General features: G+C 41.1%; 1 protein-coding gene across 1 annotated transcript in view; it reads left to right on the top strand.

Annotated features, from left to right (window-relative positions):
• Nucleotides 1-1,962: 1,962 nt before the first annotated feature.
• slc4a8 (solute carrier family 4 member 8) overlaps nt 1,963-20,632 on the top strand; it is a 37,674-nt gene continuing 19,004 nt past the window's right edge. Inside the window, exons 1-4 of the mRNA XM_017719686.2 lie at nt 1,963-2,245; nt 17,895-17,976; nt 18,178-18,339; nt 20,250-20,385. Of these exons, the coding sequence (XP_017575175.1) occupies nt 2,201-2,245; nt 17,895-17,976; nt 18,178-18,339; nt 20,250-20,385 (425 nt within the window). The 5' untranslated portion in view covers nt 1,963-2,200. The remainder of the gene's footprint in view (nt 2,246-17,894; nt 17,977-18,177; nt 18,340-20,249; nt 20,386-20,632) is intronic.

Here is a 20,632-nt window from a genome sequence, read left to right as displayed (position 1 = left end):
TACATCTACAACACCGTCGAACACCTGTCTCGCACTGTAATGATCATCACTGACGTTCTGCCTGCGCCTCGTGCACCTCTTCCTGTTGTCAGTACCCTTAACAACGGTATCCTGGCAACGGAGACGCCAAATGCATGTCGCGCTAAGCTACAAGAGCGAAATGCTACAAGAGGGAGATTAACGGGTCTAAATCCAATTGTTTGTCATCGCTTTAAACTAGCTAGTGACTTTAACTACTAGTTCTAAAGAGGTTGAAGCACTTCTTTCCTCGTTTTACTTCGGTGGACTTCAGTCCTCCTCACAATGCAGTTAAGCTAGCTAGTGTACCAAGCACACAAGTGAAACAGAACATGTTGGCCAATTCAAAGTTGTTATGGTAGACTAATTTGATCTGATTAGCACATGGTATGTTTTAGTTTGAGTTTTAAGGTTTAGCTGGCCTACTATCCTTGACCAAGCAGGCCCTTCATCCTGTCCAGCCAGTCAAACACCTTGCCCACTTCAAGATCAAGATCAGCAAGAATGTGGCTAATGACCATCAAAGACCAACAAACAACATCCCACTTTTTTCTCTTTTTATAAAACACAAGTGAATAGCTTATTGGTTGTTTGTTTAAAGATGAACACTTGTTACAGTGGTTTGAGCTAATTTGATGCAGATTTGGATGCTAAAACTATTAACTTTGTCTTAAATGCTTACATTACTTTGTCCCTACTGCACAAATGCTCTTAGCCAATATGATGTAGTGTTGCTAAATTACTTTAATGGTTTGTTAGATTTTCATATTGTGTTTGTGTGGTGTGAGCCTTCAACAGTTAATGCAAGCATGTTGTGTATCTGTCACATTTCATTTCAATCAGGCTAAGATCTAGGTGACCATCCAGTTTTGTATACAGCAATGATGGACAAAAAAGTCACCCCCTTCAAAGCAATCTGTCCCAGACAAACTTGCATCAACAGCCATTTTCATAAATCCTTCTAACACTTAAAATCCCAGGCTTATTACATAATAAGTCTTCTTATTTAGTAACTACCAGGACTTCTATGCAAATCTTAGGTTAAAGAAGAAGAACAATAAGGGGTTAAGAACTCTTTTGTCTTTGGCTTGATGTGTTCTTAATAACCTACAGTTAAGACTAAACCAGCTTATCATTTCTGCAAAACCAAGTCCTTAAATCTACTCTCTGCACTTGTTTTAGTTCACTGAATGCACACAATCTGTTTCTATGGGCTGCAGGTATACTAACCTTGCATACTTCTGGGCATTGGAGCAACTAGGTGTACATTTCACTGCTCATTGTTATCAGTCATATGAGGCTGAAATAGCCAAGATGTTTACTCACACATCATATCATCACTATTTCAATTTTAATAGCCTCAAATATATTAATGACCTTCATAACCAATGTCATCTTAGTTAATTAGCACTCGAAGTGTTCAAGAATATTAATTCAGGCAAGGAGCTCTCTTATCAAAATGAAAGCAGATTACAGAGGCTAGGAAGATTACAGTAATGGACTGGGGTCCTTTAATTAAACAGTATACACACATGTTTGTATCCCTATCTATGTTGGGTATATCTATTGTCTTCAGCACCATTATAGCTAAATGATAGTTAAATAATGCTATGATTACACTTAAACCTAACCCTAACCTTAACCATAGTGGCCAAATTATTTTCTTTTGTACTTTTGAAGGAAACAAAAACATTATTACTCGAGGGGAGCAAACAAATGCCCTTTAGAACATCAAAGAGTTCTTGTTCATCATCCTGGGACCAGCCCCAACAAGAAAGCTACACTTTTATTGTCCCTTTCTGTCCTCTGAAGCATGAAAATCTCAACTTCTTCCAGGCCTGTATCTGCTTGCGCTTATTAAGCGCACTGTATTGTGATTCGGCAAGGGGCTCTCTGATTGGCTAAGCAGCCTGTGACGCAGCATTGTCACTAACTCTTCCCTGCTCCTCAGGCGGAGAGGAGAGAGAAGGGACTGTACTCACTCATCTTCCGGACCGGAGACCCAACCTACTGTCCAGCTTTTTGCCTTAGTTGCACTGGCTGTTGCTCTCACCATGTCTGTCTCGGGTGGACTGATGCTTCACTGACACCTCCGCTCCCTCTGATACATCTCCCTCTCTCTCCTCCTGAAGCTGCATCCTGTCTCTGCTGGAGGGCTGAACGCCGCTGGAGGGAAATTACAATGTCTGCAGAAACCAGCGGGCAGGAGAGCATGCTGAGCTACCAGGTAGACTAACAGCCTCGCTTTTTATATTTGCTTCAGGTACTGTTTTTTTCCCATTTTTATGTTTATTACTACTTTTTTGAGCACAGAGCAGTTGTAAACAACATCCTGCTGCCTGAAAGTCTATCCAGCGCTCAGCAGCCTCAATAATCACACAGCCTGCCTTATCACCTCCTTCAAGTACCAAACACATGACTCCATTATTGTGGAGGCTATCTGCTGAGGAAGAGGGACCCATCTGAGCGAACCGGGTCGATAGTACGGGCTGTTCTTTTCGCTCAGAGAGGGAGCAGCCAGTCCGCAGTCTGCCATGTGGCCAAGAACGTGTCTCATTTCTGCTGTGCAGAAGTAGTGAAGCCAGAGGTGTGCGGCAGGTGCCTCGTTGCGGGCTGTGCGCGGCTAATGCTCTGGGTGCTTTTTTATGCTCGCAGGCACGTGCGGCGCCAGCGCTCTGCGCGCGACTCACAGCAGAACAGAGCGCGTGCGTTATTAGCTCGTTATTAGCCACAGCTGTTTTCTGATGCCTTCCGGATGGAGACATCTCGAGTCAGACAGAGCGTTGCTGAGGCAGGGAGCGTTTTCCAGTGGATTCCAGGTTGTTGCAGGCTACTTGTGTGGCCATATTTTAATCTAGCCGATGGCCAAAACCTGAGAAAAAGAAAGAGCGTTTCTAAGCAACAGGGAACATGTGTAGCGTTATGGTGAGGTAATGTAATACGTGAGCTGTAATGTAGACCTGTAATCAAAGTCTCACTAAGTGGGGTTTAGTCACTGTCAGGAGAGGTGTACGTCTGGTGTTACTTGAGCCTGTTACCCTCAAATGACCTTGGCGCCATCCTGCTCTCCCCACTGCGGTAATAAGTGTCGACGCGCTCCGACAAGGCGCTTCAGAAACGCAGAGAAGGAAACTGTAATTGAGCGAGTCCGAGAGATGAGCAAAGCGGTGACCGTCATGCGGCATCAGGTCCGATCTAGGAGGTATCAGATCTGCTCAGTGAGACGTCACATCTGCTCTACACTGCAAAAAAGAAACAGTGGATTTATTTTTAAATGTTATGATATAACTGTATTAATTAGCTTCTAAGATTCTTGATTGAGTAATGTGTGCTTACTGTGATTCAAATAAATCACATTAAAGTAATCTGAGTAAATTCTGCTTACCTGAACTATTTTTATGCATTACTCAAAAATTCAAAGGATTTACTTTAAAATGCTATATGAATTGGTTGCATACAACTGGGTTAAGTAGCTTGTTTGATGCTCAGTTTAGTAAACATACTGAGTAAATTCAAGTAAATCACAGTAGAAACTGAACATAAAGTTAATAGGTTTAAGTTAGACCTTCATAATTTTCCATAGTTGTTACTGTACTAATGATGTCCTAGAATAAACAGTGAGTTATAGCCAACAAAGTGACTGGGCAGTTTGGGCAGTGGAAGTATTAAGGAAGAAGCACATACAGTGGAGGGTGGGCCAGGCAGAAAGACAACACAAGGAGGCTGAATAAAATAAGAAAATACGCAAATAGATCATGCTAGGATCAAACAGAAAAATGTTGAATTTTATGCAACAAGATTATGCTTACCAAAAAAAAGTAAATATGACAGCTCAATTCATTTCAATCAAAGAATGCAACTGACATACATGCTTATGTTAAGTAATACAGAGAGAAAACTGATTAATACCAACAACAGCCATCCATCCATCCATCCATTTTCTAAGCCGCTTCTCCGTCAGGGTCGCGGGGGGATGCTGGAGCCTATCCCAGCAGTCTTCGGGCGAAAGGCAGGATACACCCTGGACAGGTCGCCAGTCCATCGCAGGGCAGACAGACAGACACAGACAGTCACTCACATACTCACACCTAGAGGCAATGTAATACCAACAACAGAGCTGCATTTTTTGCACATATAACATATATCAGCTCACCTGATGTTGTGACATCTGCAGGCAGCTAGCTATACAGCTATAGAGCAACATAACGTGTGGATATTTGAGAAAGTTTACAGGAGAGGACAAAAACTTTGTTTGTTTTCAATGTAAGTTAATGGAAAGACTTTTTATTCTAAGCGATTGTGGAGCATTTCTTTTGGTCCAATCATCATGAAATCTTCACGCAATGTAAAGGACAGCTGCAGAACTCAAATGATGCAGAAAAGTAAAAATCACAAAAAAACAAGAGATAGCAGAGATGGCTTTCATTGGTTTCATTGGATTCATTGGATACTGGTGTTGAAGCATTGAGTATCAGATGGTACTAAACTAATCTTTTTTCTTTAAAATCTACTAAATTAAAATGTGCTATTAAATGAAGAGCTTCTCTTGAGATGAGCAAAAAGTAGGCTGCTTAAACTACTCAAACGCTCTAAATTCCCACAGGAAGCAAAGCACAACTAACAACATCACATCATACAATATAAGTGAGTGCTATTTCAGTCTAGATTTGTTACGGTATTGGATGAAATTCATTCTTTTTTTCCCTCATCAGTACAGATGTTGTTGAAACATTGCTGTGAGGGCTTGATTTTATTAAGCCACAGTAGCCTTAGTGAGATCACTTACTTATGTTGGATGAGTAGTTGTAGATCACAAACATAACTCTATCTCACAAAAGGTAGGATGGAGCTTTATCACTCCAGTTCCACTGCTACACACCCTATTCCTGAGAGGCTTTATATCCCTCTAGCAAGGATTTGCCATAGAGTATGGTGACCTTGTGGTAAGCCATGCGTGGCTCTGCCAGAGCATACCATTCTTTTATGAATGTATTTCAATGGAGATTATATAAGCTGTGTGTGCGATTGAATGCCTGTATCAGCAATAGGTGAACCTTAAAGCGACCGATTCATTAAATTCAGTAATTAGAAGACATGCCTGCATACTTTTGAACATATAGTGCCCCTTGAATGTTAATAAGGAAACATATACTGTCTTATACTTATGTCTATATTTAAAGGGCAGACAGTCAGAATGATGCTGAGATGTCCAGAATCATCAGGCTTTTATTTAAGTGCATTTTACTTCAAAAGTACTGGTAGCCTTAGTTTATAAGATCATCTCGACAGCTCACACTCTCCCTCTCTCTCTTTCAAGCACACACACACAAACCCACTGCACAGTAAGAAAACGAAATTCAATAGGCTTTCACTAGTGGGAAAAAAGAGGCACGTGTCAGTCCTCTGCCACTTACTCAGAGAGACTGTGATCAATAGTTTTTCCATTTAAAAATGTGTGTTGAAGTTGCATGTGCTTGCACCAATCAGCTCGGAGAACAGAGAACAGGACTCTGAAAGCCAGCCAGCCTCACTTTCGCTGTTTAGGCACATTCTGTCTGCTTGTCTCCATGTTTAATCTGATACTGACCACATGTCTGTCTGTCTATCCATTCATTTTTCTTTATCTGGTCTATTTGCTAATCTGTCAGAGTATGTGTATGGTTCAGCCAGTTTAGATCGTGTCCAGCTCTTGTGCCTGTCAGTCTGTCAACTAATGAAAGCAGTGTTTCTGAAGGCTTAATAGGTCATCTCAAATGCTACCATAATGATGATGCATGACCCCTCCCTTGCTGGACAGGAAGACAGTTAACTGGTGTTTAGAATTGCTGCTGGCCAAATGGATACGGACGTCACATGACCATAACTGTTTCAGAGTATATTATATGGACAGTATAGACCATGCATTCAGACACAATATTGATAAATGCCCAGAGACACACTCACACACTGTGGCCATAAATCAATAAGGTGAAGTGAATTTATAACAGCATTAGTATTGCCAGTGTTCAGTCTGAAAACATTGTCCTACTCTCATTAAATATAGTTCGATGCACATAAGAATGTAATATATACAGTTTCTGTATCATTTTTACAGCAGCTAATGCAATTGTGATATGCCTTACAATATAATAAAATACACAGGTCAAGGTTTATTGCAACATGGTGAACTGATGCATTAACATTGGTCTGTGACATCAGTATTGCAGACATCAATACTGCAGCTAGGCCTGTCACAGTAATTACATATTACATAATTATTTCCCACAGTTGTTAGCTTTCACAATCGTTTGTTTACATCACAATCAGAATGTGAGTTGAGTGTGTTTTCATCTGTTGGACTGAGGCAAACACATGTAAATAAAAGAAAGCAAACAACACATTTATCAAGCCATGTCATGTTCTGACGTAGTGCTAAAACACGTTGAGAGGAATTGCTGTCGTCAGTCGGGTGCTGCTGAGTTTCGACAGCTAGGCAGCAAGCTAGCTAATCAGCCAATTCAGCTACTTTTGTGTTTTACTTTAATAGTTGCATAAATTTAAGAAAAAATGCAACTAAGTTGTTAATCACAGTTATTTATATGGCCATTAATCATCAGTTTAAATTTCATGATCAGGCCTAGCTGCAGTATTATTTGCCAAATGCTAAATGGTGCTGGTCTGCTTAAACTACTTCTGAAAAGTATTTCACAACAAAACACATTTTTAAGTGAGTGTTAACAGCAATAGACCATTTAAGAAGAAATTCACTAAAATATATTAATGAAATAAGATGGAATAATAAGCTGATATCACAACAGCTGCTTGATACTATGCAGTTTATGTAGTCACTTTGCACTGCTTGTTGACTTTCCATAATATGTAATATGATTTATGCAGTTGTTATAAGTGCCCATGATACCTCTGAAATACTCAAAGCTTATTGAGAAGTAATTAATCATGATATTGAAAACATATTGTTAGTTTGCCCACCTGTACATGCCCAGCTTTTGTCTTGCTATCCCTTCTTGCTATGTGCACAGTTCAGTGAGTTTTTATGAAGGTATTTTGGTGCCTTATGCTTGAAATTTTAATTTTGATGTAAACACCCAAAACTGATGCACAGCAAGTTTATGAAACAGTCCCTGTATGTTTGATGGCTAACATGCACAAACACCCATTGATTCAGCTTTTTGCTGAGAGCTATTCAAGGTCTCTGGAAGAGATTAAGTAAAAAGAATAATTGAGAGAGGCAGAGAGAGAAGGAGAGAGATTAGGGGGATGGATATATGGCACTGAATGGATGAATGAGTCATTCTGCCTACAGCAGAAGGTACAACTGGTACTCTTTATCTGTGAGTTTTGCTGCAATGGGAACAGAATGTTTTGCCTGTTTGTGCTTCTAGTTCCCATTGCTGGGGATTTGTTCCCTATTGTCTTAGGATAGCCACATCATCTGGGTGGATAAAGGTTCACATCAGGGACTTCCTATGATACGTTTGAAGCCTGTTGCTACATCTTTTGGTTTTGCTTATACACAGCTTTCTTCGTGCTTGGAGGAGAACACTAACTTCCTGATTTTGCTTACATTACCTTATCATATTCCCATTTTAGACAGTTTAATTGTTTGTGTGTTCTCAAAGACCCTGGGGCTGCTCAATACATTGTTTGCTAACTGTTAACATCATACATGACCTATGAGACGTTTTTTGTGCCACGATGATTTTGATACAATGACACATGGCCAATATGACTGTTTGTTAGTGTTTCAGTGAACAAAGCATTCATATGACCCAACCGTCTAAATACTTTTGGTCAGAATAACGCAGACCGGTCTTATGTATGGAACCTCAAAGTGAAAACAAGAGTTCAGAAAATGATAAAAAAATATAATCATAACTTGATTTTATTTATTATATAGATTTATTAAATGTTATAGTCTTTAATAAAGCACAACAAGTGGTGTACTAAGCTGTGTTTCTTCTTCTAAAGTGTAGAATGCTTCATATACATATAGTCATAACAGGTGCAAGACCTGGTAGATCACCAAAACTGTCGCTGGAAGATAAACAGCGTTTTTCATCTTTGAGAGATTAAAAGCTTCTCTAAGAAAACCAAGCTCCACTTTTGCAGATGTTCAGATCTGAGGAAATCCACCATGTTTTTATCCATCCTTCCACTGTGCGAAGACAATGCTGTGGATCTGAGAAGAGGCTGTGGCTGAGAAAAGGAAATAGACAAAAAAGAAGAAAAATGCCAATAAATAATAAATAGAGTTCTCTGGGACTCCACTCAGAGATCATCAAATGTGTTTGGGATTACTTGGATCATGATCCGAAAATGCTTTCAACCACACTTTTCAACCACAGACTGAACTTTGGAGGTGTGGAGAAACATACCTGTAGATTTCTTTGAAAAACTGAAAGCAGGACTTCCTAAATGGAATGGAAGCTGTAAAAAAGGCACTAAATATTAAAAACTTATTTTGTCTTTAATATATACTATATATTTATATATGTTAAGGCTTTGCTTAATTTACTGTATTGAATATAGCACAGCTCTGTTGGTTGTGGAGGTCAGTTGCACAGCTGCAGCTAGAATTCATGTTCCTGGGTTTGAAATCAACTGGACACAACAATTTAACACCTTTAACACACATTTTCAGCAAGTTAGTGAGAGATGTGCAGTAATCAATGAAATGCGCTTAAACCCAGCTTACATAAAGCTGATAAAGAGTGTGTGTGTGTGTGTGTGTGTGTATGCGTGTGTGTATGTGTGTGTGCGTGTGCACGACACTGCGGTCTTTTCAGGCAGACTGCAGTGTCTGAAAGTGACAGACACAGTCGTCTGAGTCAGGATCAGTGAAAACAACTGTCAAAGCAATGTGTTACTGTGAAAGAGTGAAACAGAGAGAAAAGAACAGAGAAGGAGAGTGAGAACATGGCCCTTGGCTATATAACAATGACCTGAGAGGACAGGAGGACATTGTTCATTGTTTGATGAACTGATGGGCAGTGATACAGATATCCACACACACCTGCTCCTGGGTTTTGGTGTGATCCCCTAAAAACTGCTGTTTATTTGCTTTATGTGCTCCTTATTTTATGAAGGACAGATAAAGGACTTGTGCATCAGTTTATATGATGGTGTGTGTGTGTGTGCGTGTGTGTGTGTGTGTGTGTGTGTGTGTGTGTGTGTGTGTGTGTGTGTGTGTGTGTGGTTATTTGAACAGTAGTTAATCAGAATTTTCCCATTTCAAGACCACACATGATAAATTATGTTTTAAAGACACATCACATAGCTGTTGAAGTGCATTAGATGCATTCTTTAAAGCAAATGATAAGCAGCTGGATTACAGAGAACACTGAGACTGGAGCTTTGTAAAGTAACTCAGAGCTTCCTTTACCCTTTTGACTTTTAGGAAGAACTTGTTTATTTTGTTCCAAGCTGAGGCATTCGCTTTGGTGAAAGCACTCAGTCTGTTTATTTTTAAATCCAGTTTAGATCCTATTGCGAATGGACAGTTTGTTAAAAATAAAGCAAAAGAAATCACATCATGACTACATTTTTAAAATGCTGCTTATTTCTGTGTTCTGTGCTTGCTTATCTGTGTTGTACCCAAATAACTAAATAAAATATAAAATTCAATTTTATTTGTCCCTTCCTGGATCGGGGCCTTGTCATTGGGGAAGGGCTTGTGTGGTCTAGGGATCTTCAGAGCTAAGTCGTTGGGAGCAATATGCTTCTGGTAGGGTCTCCCAGGGCGAACAGGTTGGAGTGAAGACCCAGACTAACATGATCCAAAACCCCACCATGCACAACAGAAACAGAAAATCGTTTAACCTGCCCGGGAGTGGGTCACCGGGACCTAACCCTGGAGCCAGGCCTTGGTGTACTGTTCCTCTGTGAGCACCTGGTGGCCAGGCAGCCCATGTAACCCTGCCGGCTCAGTCCGAAGAGGCAATGTGCGGAGACCATGTGGGCCCATGGGGGTCCATGTGGGTTTTGGTCCAGCATGGGGGAGCGGTGCAGTGCTGTAAAGGCAGTGGGATATTGCAGGGAGGCCCTTGGTGGCCTAGGCCCCTGCGGCAGAAACTGGCTCTTGGTACGTGGAATGTAACCTCACGGGGGGGGGGGGTAGTAGAGGTATAGATATAGTTGGTCTCACCTCCACCCACAGTATCAGCTCTGGAACCAAACCCCTGGATAGGGGTTGGTCCTTCTCCTACTCAGGGGTTGCACAGGGTGAAAGGCGCCGGGCGGGTGTGGGGATACTCATGAGTCCATGGCTGGCGACCATGCAGTTGGAGTTTGTCCCGGTGGACGAGAGGGTCGCCTCAATGTGAATTAAAACCACAGAGCGGAAAACTCTGACTGTTGTCTGTGCTTATGCACCAAACAACAGGTCAGAGTATTTGGCCTTCTTGGAGCGAGTGGGCGGGGTTTTGGAAAGGGTCCCACCTACAAACTCCATAGTCTTACTGGGAGACCTCGATGCTCACGTTGGCAATGACTGGGAGACCTGGAGAGGCGTGATTGGAAAGAACGGCCTGCCTGATCTAAACCCGAATGGTGAATTGTTATTGGACTTCAATGCCAGGCATGGATTATCCATAACGAACACCAAGTTTGAACACAAGGATGTTCATAAGTGTACATGGTATCAGAGCTCCTTGGGTCGAAGGTCAATGTTCAACTTTGTTGTCGTTTCATCTGACTTGGGACCGTATGTTCTGGACAGTCGGATGAAGAGAGGTGCTGAGCTGTCAACTGATCATCATCTGGTGGTGAATTGGATCAGATGGCAGGGAAGACTGATGGTCAAACCCGGTAGGCCCAAGCGAATGCTGATGGTGTGCTGGGAACAACTGTCAGAGGCCCCTGTTCGGAATGATTTCCTGATTTCAACTCCCACCTCCGGGAGAGCTTTTCTCATGTCCCAGAGGAGGTAGGGGACATGGTGTCTGAATGGACCCTGTTCAAAACCTCCATTGTGGAAGCTGCTAGGCGTAGCTGTGGCCAAAAGCTTGTGGGTGCCTGTCGGGGCGGTAACCCAAGAACCTCCTGGTGGGCACCAGTGGTAAGGGAGGTGAAGAAAGAGGCCTTTAGAGACTGGTTGGCCCGAATGACTCCTGATTCACCAGATAGGTACCGACAGGCAAAAAAGGTGGCAGCCACAATGGTGGCAGAAGCAAAGTCCAGGGAGTAGGAGTTTGGTGAAGCCATGGAAAAAGACTTTCGTTCGGCCTCAAGGAGGTTCTGGACAACTGTCTGGCGACTCAGGAGCAGTCAGGGAGGCTGCGCCCAAGCTGTATTCAGCAAGGGTGGAGAAACTCTGACTTCAAATGAGGATATTGTTGGTTGGAGGAAGGAGCACTTTGAGGAACTCCTTAATCCAGGAGACGTGCCTCCCTCACAGGAGTCAGAGCCAGAGGCTTCTGGTTTGTCAAGTTCCATTTCCCTGGTGGAGGTCACTGAGGTAGTTGGTAAGCTCTTCAGTGGCAAGGCACCGGGGGTGGATGAGATTCATCCAGAGATGCTTAAGGCTCTGGATATTGCATGGACCTCGGGAACAGTACCCTTGGACTGGCAGACCAGGGTGGTTGTCCCTATTTTTAAAAAGTGGGACCGGAGGGTGTGTGCCAACTATTGGGGTATCATACTGCTCAGCCTTCCTGGGAAAGTCTATGCCAAGGTGCTGGAAAAGACTCCGACAGATAGTTGAACCTCAGATTGAGGAGGAATGCAGATTCCGTCACGGCCATTGAACAATGGACCAGCTTTTCACCCTCTCACAGATTGTTGAGGGGGCATGGGAGTTTGCCAACCCAGTCTACATGTGTTTTATGGACTTGGAGAAGACTTATGACCATGTTCCCCAAGATATTTTGTGGGAGGGCTATCCAATCTCTGTACTCCCATAGTGATAGCTGTGTTCGTATTCTCGGCATTAATTCTTTCAGTGTTACTGTTGGACTCCGCCAGGGTTGTGCCCTGTCTCCACTTCTGTTCATGATATTCATGGACAGAGTGTCAGGGCGTAGCCGGGGTCAGGAGGGCATTATGTGTGGAGGCTGGAGGGTGGCATCTCTGCTATTTGCAGATGTTGTTCTTTTGGCTGAATCACATGGATGCCTCCAGCGCTCGCTGGAGCGGTTTGCAGCTGAGTGTGAAGTGGTTGGTATGCGGGTCAGCACCTCCAAGTCTGAGTCCATGGTCTTAGCCTGGAAAAGGATGGCATGCCCACTCCAGGTAAGGGGAAAGGACCTGCCCCAGGTGGAGGAGTTAAAGTATCTTGGGGTCTTGTTCACGAGTGATGGGAAGAGGGATCGTGAGATTGCTCGCAGGCTGGGACAGGCAGCAGCAGTAATGTGGTCACTGTACCGGAGTGTAGTGGTGAAGAGGGAGCTGAGCCAAAAGGTGAAGCTCTCTGTTTATTGGTCGGTCTGAATCCTGACCCTCACCTATGGTCATGAGCTGTGGATAATGACCGAAAGAACGAGATTGTGAATACAAGCGGTGGAAATGAGCCTTCTTCGTAGGGTGGCAGGCTACACTCTGTTTGTTAGAGTAAAGAGCTTGGTCATCTGGGAGGAGCTCAGAGTAGAGCCGCTACTCCTCTGCATTGAGAGGAGCCAGCTGAGGTGGTTCAGGCATCTGATCCGGATGCCCCTTGGACGCCTCCCGGTGGGGGTGTACCAGGCACTGCGTAGTGGGACAAGACCCCGGGGTTGTCCTAGGACCCACTGGAGGGATTATATCTCCAAGTTGACCTGGGAGTGGCTTGGGGTCCCCGGAAATGAGCTAGAGGAAGTTGCGGGGGACAGGGTCATCTGGGATTCTCTGCTCTCACAACTGCTACCGTGAACCTATCTGGGCTGGCCGATGATGATGATGATGATAAATTTTATTAGTTTATATTCCTGTCAAGGAAATATCTAGATATGTTACTTACTTAAACTAATAATCTAGAACTACCTGCAGTTTGATAATATGGAAGTCCCTTTTGAGCATCTATGGAAAATTTTCCTCTGTGACAAACTTGCACTCACACACACACACACACACACACACACACACACACACACACACACACACACACACACACACACACACACATACACACAGTAGCTAGGTGACACAGGAACACTCTGGCCATCTTAAGTGCTCCATGCTTTTTTTTTTATTTTAATTAGTTTGCTCTCATCTGGCAAACAGAAGGAGGGAAGTAGAATGGTTGAGGAAACTGTACAGGTGGAAAGATAAAAATGAAAATACAATATAGAACAATACTGTATGTGTGTTAAACAGTGAGAAAGAGAGGAAGACCAGTCAGTGACCCATGAGCTGCACAAAGGACCAGAATGAATTATTAACCTGATTCTATTGTTCTGTAGTTTCTGACAAATAACAATATAACAGATTATAAACTAGACAAATACACTAAAATGCTGTACATTATAAAAAACAAAATTCCATTATTTTCTGAAAATATCTGCACAAGAAAATTGCTAAGATTTAAGCAAAGTAATTCAGAGTGGTTGGATGTACAACATTACAGAGTCAGGATTGTTCACACGGTAGTGATAGGAACCAGACATCTGAGAAGTAAGGATTTTAAAAGCTACCTCACAGAAAGTTAGAACATAAGGGGCCAGTTTCCTAGACTTAGATTAAGCCTGAGTCTAGACAAAAAATAATATCCAGGGGTCATTCTCTATTGGCACTACACTTTAGTCCAAGACTGGTCTTAATCCATGTCCAGGAAGACAGCTCAAAATGGTTACAAATACATATTTTGATACCTATTATATAGTTTTGCAGGACGTTTTTGGCTTAAAACACATTTTTAAATATACATTCTTGGCAGAGGCTGATCTAGTGAGGCTTGGAAAGAATTTTTCCCTTTATCATGTTTACTAGTAAAAGCCAAACCATTCAAAAAAGCTTAGTTTTGCAAAGCCCCACAGAAGCAGAGCAAAATACAGCAAGCTAGACCTCTTACAACAGCAATTATTTTAAACTGTTGAACACAGAGTTGTGATTATATATTTTTTGTGGATAAAAACTGAATATTTATGACCTATTAAGGAAGAATGGTGTAACTCTGTAGAACTGAGCTGTAACTCAGTGTCTCAGAGTTGCTGACATTTATTATTTAAAGTTTGGGGAAAGCTCTTGTTTGTGCAGCGCTACAGCGTTTCACTGAAATTGCAGAATTTTCATTTTACTGGAGGGTTTACTTAAGCCAAAATAAGCTGAATGTGTTTTAAATATTGTACTCAATACAAGTGTATCTCCTTTGAAAAGAAACAGCCCGAATACGCAAGAAAGTGTGCATTTTGGTAAAGAATTTCTACTTATGTGTTATTTATATACAGCCTCTGTTTAGTATACATACTATATTAGTGACTGCACTGTTTGGAAGACTGGACAACTGCAGTTACTGCTAATGTCTTAGTTAATACCTTTACTAGCCATGATACTGATGATCTTCAAAATGGTATTTCTTTAAAAATGCATTTTATGTCTTCTACACCGTTAGGGTGGGGGAAATACAGCTGTTGTGTTCTTTGTTAGTGCAGAGTGGAAAACTACTGCTATTAAGGTGGCTTTGGTGCACAGAGTGTGTCCCCTCTGTACCACTCTGCATCTCGATACACAATCAATATCACAGCAAGCTCAGAGCAAGTGAAAAAGCTGAAATGGAAGTCATCATGGCAGGCTTAGGAGAGCAAGAACCATTTAGAAAATCTGACAGTTCAAAAACCAGTGTTCTTGCTAAGATATTTTTTACTACATGTAATAAAATGTTGTCTTTTTTCACATAATGATCATAAATTGAAGACAGGAAAATCTTACAATTCAGTTAAATACAGGAAAGTTTGCTTCCCATTGAGTAGATTAGTTGCTGCTGCTTGCATTTTCACTTGTTTCTGCCAGAAAAGGACTGTAAAAATGTAATTCTATAACCTAAGAACAGTTTGACCAGGTTGCAATGAAGTCCCTGTAGTTACTACATAGTAATAAGCCTTGTTATGTAATAAACCTGGGATTTTAAGGGATTAAATTGTAAGTTGTTGTTTTGTATGGTTCGTCTTTCAGTTCACTTATTGTATAACAAAAATATTTTATTGTTGTTAAATAATGGAAAAGTGCATCTAATGCATATAATGCACATGCAGAAATGGATACTTAGATTTTTTTATAACAGTATTCAGATCTGTGGATTTGAGTGGAAATATCAGGGGTATGAGGGATCTTGGCTGCTTAGGTTTTCATAGTAAAGAAAGTGTCTTTAGACAACACAATGCGGAAGTGATAGCTCTTTTCCATTACCTCTCTTCTGCTTACACTTGCATTTGCATTTGCATTTACATTTTCGGCATTTGGCAGATGCCCTTATCCAAAGGGACTTAGAGAAGTGCTTTGTTGCTTACTTGGAAAACTTATCCTAATTGTAGTTGCAAATGTGCCACAGTGTAAAGATACCATCAGGCTAAGATACTGCTGGAAACAGGAATGTGACATTTTTATATTGTTTTGTTAAGTGCAAGATTAATGTTAATTTAAGTGCTTGTTGAAGATATGGGCTTTGAGTCTGTGACAGCAATTGATGCTGATGGACAGGAAAAATGTATTCCATCACCTGAGGCCACTACAGAGATGAGTCTTGATGCTGGTTTTCTGTGTGTATTCAAGGGTGGCAGGTCATGCTAAACTATTTTTGTGGCTCAATGGGCATATGTGGAGTGACATGGGAAAGCTTAGGAATATAGAAGACAAATCATGCTGCTGCATTCTAAATTAAGGAGCTAGTAGAACAGCCTTATGAGTAAGATGCAGTAGTAAGTCTTGGGAAGTGGTCAGCCTGGAAAGAAATAGCCAAATCCTGCTGATGCTTCACAGAAGAAACCAACCTGACCATGAGCCACATGTGTGCAGAATGATAGCCAGTGATCCAATATTACACCAGGGTGTTGGGCCTTTTTGGGTGAAGTGATGTGGCAAATCCCAAAGTAAACAACAAGATCATAGCAAGGTTTAGTTTCTCCATTGTTATATATAGCGGCTCAGTCATGCTGGGATTAAGCTTTAAGTGGTAGACTGCCATCTATGATGAGATGTCTGCACACATGATGAGACATGATGACACAGTCAAGCATGATAATTTGATTATAGGAATGAGAGGATTCTCATCAACAGATTGTCAGGAATGAGAGGACACTGATTGTCATGAGTGTAATGGTCATAGGGGAAGCCATGTGAAGATGTATTACATCACCAGTAGATTGGGTATAAAGGTAAAAGAGAAGACCAAGGACTGAGCCTTGTGGAATACCAGCACAGAGTTTGCAAGGAGCATGAGTGGCCCTCCACTAATCATGAGAGAGAAATAACTGTCATTCTGAGCTAGTGATTCCAAACCAGGCAAGGACGCATAGGAGGATATTATGGTGTCCACTGAGAGGTAGATCAGAGTTCCTCAGTGGTTGCTATGAAGCCACCCTTGGCAGAATCCTGGAGCCGATGTAAACAGATGTGAACATGTTCAAAGGTTTTAGAGAGAAATGAAAGGCTAGACAATAGTTGGCTATACTAGAGGTGTCTACTGTGGGCCTTTTTAGAATAGGTTTGCTACTGGTTGTGTTGATGGCATTCGGTACATGACAGCATGTTGATAAGATGTATATGATCTATGTGACGAAGGTAATGGAGCATTGTGAATCATTTTATTTGTTATGGTTGAGCGTGTGTGTTACAGTTAAAACTTCTAGTCCTGGAAAATCAACCATTTTATCTGAATGTATTCCCACTACACTTCAATTCTTAGACCCAGTGTTACGTTGTAGAAAGTTTAGTATTTTTCCCTTCCCTTCTTCATTCAATTATAATGAGACCTTAAAATGTTTTCCCTCAGTAAGCTGGAAAATGGAAACTGTAGAGGTGATTATGTATTTGCTCTGCCAGCATCCTTTCCCCACCCCCATTAATAACTCATAACTTCCTCACAAAGGCAAACACTTAGCAAATAAAAAATGTGCATGCACAGACACACATAGATCTTAAGTTTGACAAGGCTGTGCCAGAGAACTCTATTCCCTGCAGATGCTATTTAAAAGTGACTGTAACCACAGAGATAAGATTCCCCTCTTCATGCTGTCATTGCCTAAGGCTGAGCAGACACATTCAGGAGAAAAGTTGCTATGAATATTTGTTTTTCAAGGATGAGTTTATTTGAAAACTTGTGACTTAATGCTCAGAATACTGACCAAATAAGCAAAGTCTGTTTTTCATTTCCCAAAGTAGTCATACCCGTTATTTGTTGTGGATGTTTTTATAAATCATCACATATTTAAATAATTAAAAGAAAAAAGTGGTTTGATGAAAGTGCTCTTCTTTAGAGAAACTTACTAACTTTAAAAATCATTTTTGTTCACAGACCTAGACATCAGGAGAGTTGCTTTTCGAATGCTTTTGAAAGCTATCTCACAGAGAGCTATTACTTAAACTGCTTATAATACATTGCTCAGTGTCTGAGACATTGTTTTATGACAGTTTTGCAATAATCTTTTGGCCTAAAATGGAACTTGAAAACCTGTTCATGGCAGAGACATGCGAAATGCTCTAAGACAAATAGTCTCCCCAAATCAAATAAAATGCAAATAAAATGACATTGTGAAATTTGACCCTCTATAATGCACCATTTCAAATCAGGCCACTGTGTAGAAGATTTGTTAATGATTGAATTATATAGACATTGGTAGAATTCCACTTTTAGTGAGCAAAGAGGACAGAACACATCAGAAACAGTTGCTAGGAGCAACATGAGTTGCATGTGAGCAATTCTTTTTGACTGCTAGTGTATATGTCTGTGTACATGTCTGTGTATAATACAGAGACCTGATGAGGAGGTGGTAGTGGACCAGGGTGGCACAAGCTCAGTCCTGAACATCCACTATGAGAAAGAAGAGCTAGAGGGTGAGTGTTCCCGCCCAACGCTCACACACAAGGGTGCTATTGAGTTTGGAAGGCAGCACTGGCTTCTTGTAACTTCTTCATGGTTTCATTTTGAGAATATTAGGATCAAACCTCAGTTCTGTAATTTCAGTATATTCTTTACCACAGTATAAATCAATCACTGACTGGGTCATCATATTTGTTTGAATTGCTCTGTTTCAGGTCACAGGACTCTATTTGTTGGGGTGCGGATGCCACTGGGCAGGCCGTCTCATCGCCATCACAGGACTCACAGCTCCAAACACCGTAAGAGAGAGAGAGTGAGAGCGGAGAGTCTAGCACTGGATGCAGAGAGTACAGATGACACAACTACCACCTCACATGGTGAGAACATGCACAAGAGAGAAAAATTCAGTGCAAGGAACAGAGTAATATGTCAGCTGTGCACCAGCATTCAATCTATCGGGCAAAGTGGTATAGGAAATACTAAGGATATCAACTTCATAGGAAAGCTGTTCCAACACTACAGACATGTTTGAAAAAGTACCTCTGCCAGCGTCGTGCACAGGTACTTAAGTATTTGGTTCACTATTTGAAGTGGCAGTATTCAAATACTTAAATCACTGTTCTGCTATTTGTTACTTTCCATGGGAAGGCAGAGAAAAATAATCTGACATATTGTCCACTGGGAACAAAAAACAACCTATGACTAGATGACAAGTCCTTATCAGCACCAACTAATGTACAGGTTGGCTTTGTAATTCATCTGAGGCAGCTTGCATTACTCATCCAACCCAAAAATCAACCGATTTCCCTTAGCACATACAGTGGTGTGAAAAAGTGTTTGCCCCCTTCCTGATTTCTTATTCTTTTGCATATTTGTCACGCTTAAATGTTTCAGATCACCAAACAAATTTAAATATTAGACAAAGATAACACAAGTAAACACAAAATGCAGTTTATTAATGAAGGTCTTTATTATTAAGGGAAATAGAAATCCAAACCTACAGGGCTCTTTTGAGATTGAGATGCTGTGGCATGATCTTAAAAAGGTGGTTCATGCTCGGAAACCCTCGAGTGTGGCTGAACTACAACAATTCTGCAAAGATGAGTGGGCCAAAATTCCTCCACAGTGCTGTAAAAGACTCATTGCCAGTTATCACAAACACTTGAATGCAGTTGTTGCTGCTAAGGGAGATCCAACCATTTATTAGGTTTATGGGGCAATCACTTTTTCACACAGGGCCCTGTAGATTTGGGTTTCTTTTTATATTTCCCTTAATAATAAAGATATTCATTTATGAACTGCATTTTGTGTTTACCTTTGTTATCATTGTCTAATATTTAAATTTGTTTGGTGATCTGAAACATTTAGGTGTGACAAACATGCAAAAGAATAAGAAATCAGGAAGGGGGCAAACACTATTTCACACCACTGTATTTTCAAATGTTCTTTTCTGCACACAGGTTTTTTTTGGAACAATGTTATGAACTAAAAACGGAAGCGTACAGTCCATTATTTTGAGCCATAGCCCATTTTTTACTTCAAGAAACTCAAAACTCCAATTTGTTGCCATGGCTCAGGAAATGAAAAAACTAGCAACCTTGTGATCTCTTTTTCAACCAACCAGTAAATAATATTTTGGTTTACTGTTCACCGATGCAGTGAAACTGGTGGTATGCAAGTGTATCAGTCATTGTGATTGCATGATGCCCTGTGGGCATTTTTTAATTGGCTGTTTCATGAACCTTGTTTCATGAAGTTGAGGCGCTTGCAGCTGTTGTAGCTGAGTTTCAATTGAGTTGCAGGACATTTTACATTATGCAGTGTGATTTAGTTTCATGCAGGTTTCAAGCAACTAAAGTTGTGTGAAAGTTTCATTAAAGTTCCACCATGTAAAGCCAGTCTATCTTTGACAGAATTTGTTTAGCCGGTATTGTTTTTCTTTGCGTTATATACTCTCTGCACAGAGAAAGTACCAACTGACACTGATCTTCACATCACACAGTAGGAAAGGAAAATAATGAGTGAAAGCTTTTTAAACACTGAGTATGTGCTGTGTATATACTGAGCTATTTTAGTCGTAGACATGTAACCGAAATAAACTACAGATTCCTCAGACTTCTTTGTTTACTCTCATTTAATTATATAACCTGAATGATGATCACTGTATTTCCTCAAAGTTATTGATCTCAGCAATCCTCTCTGTCTCTGTGTCGGCTCTTTCTCTCCCTCTCACGCTCTCTCTCTCTCTCTCACTCACTCACACACACACACACACACACACACACAGACACGCCATCCCAGAGGGTGCAGTTTATTCTGGGCACTGAGGAGGATGAGGAGCATGTGGCTCATGACCTCTTCACCGAGCTCGATGAGATCTGTGTTAAAGATGGCAAAGACGCAGAGTGGAAGGAGACTGCCAGGTGTGTCCCATCCTCTAACATATCAAGATTTTTAGAAGCTTGTAATGAGCTTTGCTGATATCACTCTTGTATTTTGGAGGGAATTTTTTAACATAACTAAATAGCATTTTCTCTAAAAAGCTACATAATTAAAGTCTGGATGTCTATTGAAAGGCTACAGTAATACAGCTTTTCCTGACACCCTGAAAAAGCACAACCATAAATAATTTCTCCACAACTTCTGTTCCAGTAACTATATCAAGCTAAG

Source organism: Pygocentrus nattereri, chromosome 26 (assembly GCF_015220715.1).
Source record: "Pygocentrus nattereri isolate fPygNat1 chromosome 26, fPygNat1.pri, whole genome shotgun sequence".
In the NCBI taxonomy this organism is placed as follows: domain Eukaryota; kingdom Metazoa; phylum Chordata; class Actinopteri; order Characiformes; family Serrasalmidae; genus Pygocentrus; species Pygocentrus nattereri.
The sequence above is the reverse complement of the archived record's forward strand: the minus strand, read 5'-3'. Positions and strand labels throughout refer to the sequence as shown.